The sequence below is a fragment of the Lethenteron reissneri genome, chromosome 9 (assembly GCF_015708825.2).
Source record: "Lethenteron reissneri isolate LAM-NWPU_2019-01 chromosome 9, ASM1570882v1, whole genome shotgun sequence".
In the NCBI taxonomy this organism is placed as follows: Eukaryota; Metazoa; Chordata; class Hyperoartia; order Petromyzontiformes; family Petromyzontidae; genus Lethenteron; species Lethenteron reissneri.
Genome location: NC_083787.1, coordinates 13,849,339 through 13,859,196, shown reverse-complemented (window position 1 = coordinate 13,859,196; position 9,858 = coordinate 13,849,339). Strand labels below are relative to the sequence as shown.

At 48.3% G+C, this 9,858-nt stretch overlaps 1 protein-coding gene across 2 annotated transcripts in view; it reads right to left on the bottom strand.

Annotated features, from left to right (window-relative positions):
- Positions 1 to 3,270: 3,270 nt before the first annotated feature.
- The window catches only part of GSTO1 (glutathione S-transferase omega 1), an 11,442-nt gene continuing 4,854 nt past the window's right edge, over positions 3,271 to 9,858 (bottom strand). For both annotated transcript variants that reach the window (XM_061548460.1, XM_061548462.1), the window contains 2 exons: positions 4,647 to 4,855; positions 3,271 to 3,645 (listed from right to left, as the gene is read on the bottom strand). In XM_061548460.1, coding sequence (XP_061404444.1) covers positions 3,492 to 3,645; positions 4,647 to 4,855 — 363 coding nt within the window. In that variant the 3' untranslated portion in view covers positions 3,271 to 3,491. The remainder of the gene's footprint in view (positions 3,646 to 4,646; positions 4,856 to 9,858) is intronic.

Here is a 9,858-nt window from a genome sequence, read left to right as displayed (position 1 = left end):
GTGTGACGAGTGTGTTCGTACAACCTGTGTGTGCCCGCAGGTACCGCCACTCACCACGTAACAGTGCAACTAGTTCTGATGGGTTTAAAGGTCGTACGGCGAGTTGATTGGACATGAAGCTCCCCAGCACCTGGAGTGAAAGATCGGGCATCCTGCCGAACAACACCGAGATACAACCCGCAAACAAATCGGATCATAACCAGTGATTGTGCAACAGGCCGCCTCACATCCACAACTACCCACGTAACCACGGCAACAGTCTAACCGCAGCAATAAGAGAGCACTTTGCCGTCACGTCTCGAGCTAGTAAATGCGAAATTCGAGGTCATGTGTGAAGTTTTTTTTAACTGTCGCGTAGACCCTTGCACGAATGTCCCCCGTCTCGTTGTGACCGAAGCAGGATTTTTGACGAGATGTAAGTTACAATAGCGTACAGTGTGCGCTCATCACGACGCCTCAGTCCTGTGTAAACGTACAACTAAGTGTTGCATCCTTTTTGTCACCGCACTGATGGCTGGAGGAACCCCGCTTGGTGAAGAATGGGGCGCAGAGGTGTGGGAGCATAGAAATACAGGACCATGGGGTTTTCTGTACTGCCCACAACACAATTATATACACGGGTATATCACACACACGTCCCTTGTGTATTCCTACAGACTGTAGAGACAGGCGCTGTTTGCGAGCACCTATTAAGGCCTGCACCGCGCATCTGGTGGTGTGACCAACACCGTGCCCAGCCACCTTTGTCTCGCTGATGTCGATGTTTACACACTGCACTCGGTGGTCATTTAAGGCCCGTGTGGTACCAGGGTTAGGGCACGATCCCGACACGGTTATATCAGTGGGTGGGATCATGGGGCATGAACAACTGTGCTACCACTCCCCACACACACTCACATACCTACAACCCACACATACACAACCACACAAAACAGAAAAAGATCCCGCCTTAACAGATTGTTGGGCAAGTGCTGTAAGCGAGCACCTACAAAGGTTGACGCGGCACACAGAGGGTAGGTGGCCAGCACCACACCCAGTGGCGATGTTTACACACTGCACCATGTACTCGGTTGAGGCCGAGTCGATTTTGGGGTGGCCTGGGACTGATCCTTGAGCAGGAATCGAACTTGGGTGACCGGGTCCGTAGGGCAATATGCTGTTACACCACCGCTCCCCACACCCATTCAGACCTAGACACTGGATGTATAAAGCTTCTAAATCTGGCAGCTTGGGGCTTGGAAGATGTATTTTTTTATGAGTCATTGGAGGCAGTAAGGAGCTGGAGGGCAGAGAGGGTAAAGGGGCTAATAAAGGCCCTTCATAAAGCGAGGCACTCGGTCATCGGCAAAAGGAGCAGTGAAATGTCTCAAGTCTGGTTTTGAACCAGAGAAGGGTCTCTTCAATGCAAATGGCTGAGGGAGGGCATGAGATACCGCAGGGGGCAGCTACAGAGAAAGAGTTAACCTCTCACTCAATGGAGTTTGACGAGTTACTGGAGCAGAGAGAGAATATGTGGAAGGCAATGGAGTCAGATAACGGTCGCGAGACCGAAAATGTGATGTCAAATTGGTTGGCGATTGACAACGGCCACACTTAGGAAAGAGCACCATCAGTTTCCGTTACCCCTGTGGTCACAGTGGCGTACATAAATTGATGAGTGGAATTAAAAATAATCAATAGCCCTGGATGAAGTGCTCTCCACGCCGTGTTGATCACGTGGGTTTTTCAACCAGACTTCACTACAACGGTCAGTTTGCTTGGGTTATGGTCCGTGGGAAGGCTCGTACTAGTGACGGGTTGGCTAAAGGGTAGGTGTTATGGCTAGTCTCTTGAGGTGGAGCATATTAAGCAACACAACTGATTACATCTCCTCTCCATTGTAATCTGCAACCTTATCGGTTTTGGCCATGGTTCATTTCTAGTTTAAGTGCAAATATAGTGAATGGAGGGAAAGTGCGGGGAGGGGCAACATGGGGTTTCAATATCCTGCCAGGATGAGCCCACAGGTCACACACCACCCTGGAGGTTGTCACGTCAGCGATGGAGAAAATTACAGCCAAAATGTTGGGCCCTTGGCCAGCATCATCCAGCGCACACCAGGCGCTCATGGCTCCAGTTCAGGAGCGAGCGAAAGGTTCTGATTGACGGACGTGGGGGCTGGGAACCCTGGCCGCCGCCGCCTCCACCAGTGAAAGCGCCGGGGGGAAGCCACGTTCCCTACATGGCAGGCATCGGAGCCCACGGGGTTCGGCTTCACGCTCTTCACTTTGGCTAAACCTCATTGGCATCCATTAATAGGACGGTGTGCATGGCAGAACAGTCGTCTCGATCGATACCTGGCAGTGGTGGAGGGGCTTCCATATGGACAACAAAGGGGGGCTCCACGGTTAGTTTCGCAATGGGATCCACATAGGCGGTGCCATCGTCGCACTTTTCACCGCTGTCAACTTGCCCCAGTAAAAAATGTGCAAATTGACCTAGCACGTGGAGATTTGCTGCCATGCATAAAATGTTGGGTTGATCCGAGTGTCGGCACGCAAGACCCCCTCATCGCCGGCATTTAGGGCGCTGGTGCCAGGACCCTTGTGTGGCGGGCATAAGGAAAGGAGGGACCCTTCCCATTGCGACCACGGCGGCGTCACTCGCGCCTCCAGTCGTTTATATCAAGCATGCAAGCAAGGCCAGGCCGAGCCAAGCCAGGGCAGTGATAAAGAATGCTATTGAGCGAATTACAGAAATACAACACTCCAAAACACCGTGCTTATTTCCATCACAATTACACGAATCGCAGCAGGGGGAAGCTTTAAAACGATGTGGGCCTCTCCCGAGGTTTGGCACGCAATACACACAATCGCGCGTTTGTTACAACAAGAGAACCATCGCCCGTGCCAGAGTTAAGGGGCTTAATTGCTCACGCAACACGGCTCCTGCTGGCCCATGGCTATGGACTCAAAAAGCTGCTGAATCAGTGTCGAGCGCTGCCGAGTTTGATCTTGCCCCTGAGAAGTTTGGGTGGGTTTGTGGAGGTGGGGGTGTGGGAGCCGAGAGCCACACACACTCATGTTCCCACACACTTAGCATGCAACTGTAGCGTTTGATAACCACAAAATGCTGGCAATATCTCGTCCGTCAATCAGTAGCCCAAACCATATCCAATCCCCAAACCTCATCGTGGCCATTAACGTTTCCCATTAATTTGCAATGGAGGTTCAGCCACCACCCCACCGCACACCCAAACTGAAAGTAAACCTCAAGCATAACCCACGAGTGCGCAATTTAAAAATACAATTTACTTGTACGGCAAAAAATATAAAGGAAGTGCGTTTTAACAAGCGACCATTTTAATTTCTCTATCTCCATTCCAATCAATGCAATTTCACCCAGAATTGTCAATCATCATCATCCTGTAACGAAGACATGGAGACCAATCTGCCCACAATGGGGTCGAGATGCTGGCGGTTGGGTCGGCAGGGCCTCCAGAAGCACACGCCCTACAGCCCTATGTCGTACGACTCCATGTCATTGGCTGCGTAGCGCTTTCCAAACTCCTTGTAGGTGTCCATGTCCATGAATGTCGCTATCACAGCCGCATCCTTCATCATGGCCTCCCACCAGGCCTTGAGATGAGGCAGCGCATCAAGCACCCTGCAGGCACAGACAGAACAGGACGGGCGATATCCAACGTTAAGATTGAAAGTAATAATAGGTAAAAAAAAAGGATGAAACAATTATTCTTATATCATGCTCCACATTTGAACCACATTTCAAGGCTGCTTTATTGCATAATAACACATGACAATGCAAATTTAATAATACTCTTGGAGACGACTTGTGGAATCGGTCCTTTTATTTATTCCAGTTCACAAGTACTCCCCGCTGCTGGCAGGCAACGGGAAGTGGGCAGACAGACCACAAGAGACGCACCGCCACGTGGCACTCGGAGCCCCGCTCGCGCGTGGCCCCTCTCTTCCTTTGTTCTTCGTCTGACCACGTGTCGTTCATCTCTCCCCTTATTTAATGCCTGGGTCACGTGGTACGCTGCAGCCAATCCTTGGTAGCCTGCGCCGAATCTTCTAGATTCCCCATCAACTCCCGGGACCACGCCCCTGACTTGTCTTCCCATTGGCTGAGGCCAAAACCAGCAGAACCAATCACCCTAGCTGGCACCCCTCGATCACGCCAGGGCCATGCTCCCAGGCTCTCCCCCCATTGGCTGTAAAGCAGGACCGGCAGAGCCGATCACCACGTGAGCCGGACATAGGCTCTTATTACACAAATGTCAGCATAAATATGCGGAATAAAAAACTATTAAACAAATCGGCTACGGTTAACCTCATTGGTGATTGATATCTGAACCGGTTATAGCCATGTGCTTCACCAACCCGCCACTGCCCAGCATGGTGAAATATATTAAAACCACTTTTACGAATACGGCATGGGGAAGCCTTCATCCGATTGCCAGAAAAGCATACCTGATACTCAAGACTGCTTTTCAGGAGAAGCCTGCACTGGGTGAATCAATTAAAAACCGTACCCCACATGTATTCCCACGGGAAAAATGCCAAATCACCATGACGGAATATAATGTCCACGACCGTGATAATGTGACGTCCTCTTCTTACATCTCTGCGGTCAGCTGCACTCACCGCAGTGCGCCCACGGCGGGCAGCCGTTCCATCCACGGCCACACCATGTAGTCGGCCATGCTGGGCCGGGCACCACCCAGGAACGTCTTGCCCGAGGCCTGTAGATGCTTCTCGTATGGCGCCAGCGACTTCTGGAACTCCCCCTCCGCCTCGACGGCACTCTCCTCCTTCAGCGAGGCGCTAAAAATCTTGTAGAAGAGGCTCACCGTCTAGCAGCACGCACAGCGGGGCTCATTAACAAGATGGCACCAATGATTGCCTTGTCAACAAATGAATGTGTGCCTAATATTTAACGGGGCGAGGGCTCATTAACAGTGTTTCCAATGTGTGAGAGACATGGACAGGTGTAAACTGCATATATTTGGGAAAAGCTATTTGTGTTTTCAGTGATTCACTTTACCGCATCGTGAGATGCGGTTTTCTGTACATGGAAGATACATCCTAAGTGTATTGCATTTGTTTATTTTTATGCAACTGTAGATACACAAATAAAGCCTTCTTCTTGGTTCTTTCGGTAAAGTCACGTAGAAGGGAAATAATAAAATAACAAAGACAGTGTCCGAATGATTCGGACGCTGTCTTTCCGACAGCCTTGTTCTTCACCTGAGGATGGCTGCTTGCGTTGTGGCCGAAACGTCGTGAGAATTTTATTTTATTATGTTTTATTTTTATTATTTCCCTTCTACGTGACTTTACCGAAAGAACCAAGAAGATGAATCCCTGCAGTCACGAAAGCTTTAAATCGAAATTTAACACAAATAGAGGTTACTACATTGTTGCGCCAGCCATGGTTTCTGGAGTGCTGCTGAGCGCTGGGAGCCTCCATTGGAGGTTTGAGGGATACATGACCGGGAGCGGGGAGCTCCGGCCTTGATACAGCAAGGGGCATGGCCGAGGGCGGAGCGAGGCCGCGGCCAAGAAATAAAGGGGGAGCGCCGAGGGGATTCGGGCCTCGTATTGTGGTGATCAACTGGAAGCTCTTCGTTCTTCACTCCTCACTCGTCGCTCCTCGTTCGTCGTGCAGTCTGGACTGGGATTCGTGGGTCAAGCAGCATGTGTGCTGCTGAACCGTTTGTTTAGTTTAACTCATACGCACATAGCGATAGATAGCCACACCTAGCTAGCAGACTCAAGTGTTCATAGTTGTTTATTAAACGTGTTGCCTCCAACTTATAGCGTGTGCGCCTCCGTGTTGGTTACACATTACACAATTATAAATTCGACTCTGGATGACAAAAGTTAAAATCCACCTACAGTAATTCCTTCCAAGTGGGATGAAACATCAAAGATTTAGTGCACGACGTAGGTCAGATACTATCCAAACTGAACACTTCAAAGGCTTGTGGTTCCGATGGTATACTAGGCATTGTAGGTATTTAGTGTACGTGTATGCACACGAGTGTGTAGGTGTATGTATATGTGAATGTCTGTGTGACTCATTGCTCCAAACACGCTGTCAGAGCTGACAATTCAGGCGGCTGTCTCTCTCTCTCTCTGGGAGACAAGTCTCAGAGAGTGAAGCCCACGCACACACACACAGCCAGGGGTGCAGGCTTACAGCATGTAACGCACCATCTGGTAGGAGGTCGGAGGCCCAAACAAATAGCAGCCAATGAGAAGAGCAGCGTCAATAAGTGAGATAAATAATCCCACCTCATCCATAATAGCTTTTTTTGGGTTAGATCGCGTAAATATATAAATGTGTCGTTAAACTAGCCACCACCCGACACAGCCAACTGTAAGGGTTGTCACGTAAACATAACTATGGGAACCTCATTTGCCAGTAAAAATATGATAATTGTTTTTTTACCCTCCTATCTGGCAACAAAACTGACACCTTTTTAAAAGGAGTCATGTTTGCATAGACCGCAATACCTGCAGTCATAATACAAACAAAAGAACATAATGTAGCCAATTCGTCACTAGTACAGCACGCCGGTGTGTTGGGGAGCCAAGCCACAACATTTAACAATTGAGTATGATGTTTCACCAGTAATTACAACTAGCTTCATCAGGCGACAGACAGATTTGTGGAGAAGTCCACCTATTTCGTTCTTTATATAAAGGCATAGATGTAGTGACCACACTTCTGCGTTCTTGCGCAAAGTGGGGGGGGGGATTAATGAGTCAACGTACATTATGCACACGCATTATGCGAGCCCATTTATCTTGTCCTTCCTGTCCATTGTGTATTAAAATAGCCATATCAACGGTAATCCCTATTGAAGTATGGTGGTCTGTATAGGCATGCATTTAAACAATGTATTATTTGATGATTCGCTTCCACGCAGCACTTAGTCGATAGCTATCCGAACGGTTAATATTTTTTTTTTTTCAATTTCGATAGATTCTCGTCGTACTCAGATTGTAAATGTTGTGGCTTGGCTCTCTAACACACCGGTGTGCTGTACTAGTGACGAATTGGCATGTTCTGTTTACATGACAACCCTTACTAGTTGGCTGTGTCGGGTGGTGGCGGGTTTTAACGACACATATTTACGCGATCCAACCCAAAAAAAAACCTCTATTATGGATGATATTTGTCGCGAAAGCCTACATGTTAAAATATCCCACCTCAGGCTGCTGTAGTTGTTCTCCATGTAGGTTTATGATTATTATACTTTGATGTGCAGTTGCGAAGCACATGCCCAAATGCCTATATTCCAAAGTGGCTGGCAACTAACAGCAACGATGAGGGAATAGCATATAAGAACTAACACATTTCTTCAAACTGAGTGAGCTTAAACAAACTTGGGAAAAAAAGATGGTGGCAAGAAGTTATAAAGCATAAGTGAAAGCACAAATGATAGTATAGCAGATAATAAAAAACATTCCGTTAATATTAATAATGTCGACTTGTAACATGCTGCACAGTATTTACTCCCTCTTGAAGTGAAAGAATGACTCCGAGGAATAAGGAACGGCAAACAAGCGGGAAAGGGAGCCACGCTTCAGGCCAGTGTTACCAATTGCCCAAACTCTGCAGTCCTTTATATATTAAGATGTTTTCAGTCAATGAATGAGTGTGTATAAATGTATGAGGAAACCAGAGCACCCAGAAAAACGTACGCATGTGAGGGGGCAACTAGAAAATTTAACAACATTTATGTCAAGAATCAACAATCGCCTCCAGTGCTGGATACAGGTGTGTGCTACCACAACTTGCTAAAACTGAAAAAGATAATTGGAACTTTGGAAAAGAGATAATATGGAGAGAGTTCCAAAGATTAGCAGCGTGAGAAAACTAGATACAAGAGAAATACATTTCTGAATACAGCATGGATAAGAGTAAACAGCCACCTGGTTGAATGAGTCCATGATAATGGTTGAAGTGTAGTGACAGGAAATGTCACTGTGTGGTGCCTGGCTTGTGAGGCCACGGCGGGATGGATACTGTTGGGTGTACACCCCGCACACGGGGTGTAGTACCAGCCCTAGTGGGGGCTTGGGTGAGCGCTGGTTAAGCGTGATGGCCACGCACAGCGTGCAGTGCGGGCTCCCATTGAGAGAGCGTCAGCCAGCTGGGGTTACGTTGGGGGCATGATACTCTGGCTGACCTGGGGACATGTGACCGGATGATACTGGAGGGGGGCCACCGGTGGAGGGGGCTAATGGGTGGTCACGTGGTCCGGGAAGAACTCTCGAGAGCCCTCGGGCAAGGGCGAGAGAGATCGAGAAGGTGGGTGGAGCGAGAGGCGGAGCCAGCCAAAGCCCGACCCGATATAAGGGGGGGCCCTGTGAGGGGCTCGGGGTTCTTACTGTTGGAGAGGCATGAGATCCACATCAAGCTTGAAGAAGCCTCCAGCCACGCGGTCCGGGACCCAGCTTGTGGTCCGCACCGGGATAGTGAAACCGTGTCTAGTTCCGCCGTAGCGTGGTTAGTTGGGTGGTCAGCACCCGAGAGTGTGTTGTGTTAATAGCCTGGAGTATGTTGTGTTAATAACCTTGAGTGTGTTGTGTTAATAGCCTGGAGTATGTTGTGCTAAGAGTTGAATAAAACATGTTGCTCCCAAGACAACGTCTGCGACTCAGTTGGACTCACTACAGAAGTATCAAGGAGGGAAGTTCATAAGAACATTGACCATGGTACTAGCAATAAAAGAGTGACAAAGAAGGAAGTGAATGTACGATAATTAGAGTGAATGGAGTGAATCAGTGAGCGCTGGAGCAGCAATCCAGTAAACTGCTACAAAACAGATTATATTGAGCAGAGTCAGAAAGGATCTGGCAGCTCCACCCCTGATATAACATAGTCCAGCCTCGTCCAAAATTGTGATTAAATGAGCACAAGCCATCTCCAAGCGAAGCATCTGACCGTAAGTGGGCAGTGTGGCAGAATGATAAAATACACAACACGCACTGGGGCAAAAAACACGTGTCCCCATCCATTTATAGTCACACCCTTGGACCACATGGCAAACAAACGGTCGGTCGACCGGTACCAACGAACGGAGGTTGGCCTACTTTGTCTCGCCTGCACCTGTGTTTATACACCAGTCGATTAATAATTTTAGACAAGAGTCAACCTAGGAGTGGCATAATGCAGTTATAAAGAACCACATTGGATCACCACTAACCTGCACGTGTGTCGATCCAAACAGCGTTTGTAGCTACACTATCCGAGAATGTCCACACGAGTTTGAAAGTTCTTTCATGAGAAAAAAACATAAATTGGCTAAAGGAGACCTGTGAATATCACGGGGGTTACGTTCTTGTAAAGTGGCGCAAAGGCCAAAACCAGGATATTCAATACTTAAACCTCACCTAAATGATGGGGTTAGGTAAGTAAACTGAATAATTGAAATAAACATGTAAAAACCCGATACCAAAAACATTCCTAGAGAATAAATAGTAGTATAAATACTGAATAAATCCTGTACTTAGCATTCATGATGATGACCCAAAGCGGGTCTGTGTTTATCCGCAAGTGGGGAGCGGTAGTGTTACGGTTAGCTCGTTGCGCTATGAACCCGGCGACCCAAGTTCGATTCCTGCTCACGCCCAACCCTAGTGACGATTGTCTGAATCGGTCCTGGGCCTCCCCTAGATCGACTCAGCCTCAAATGAGGATCTGGTGCAATGTGTAAACATCGCTATTTGGAGATAAAGGCGGCCGGTCGTGGTGCTGGCCACTAGCCCCTCTGTGTCATAGGTGCTGGCTCATAGCAGTTGCCCCAACAGTATGTTAAGGCTATATGGGGGGTCTTTGACT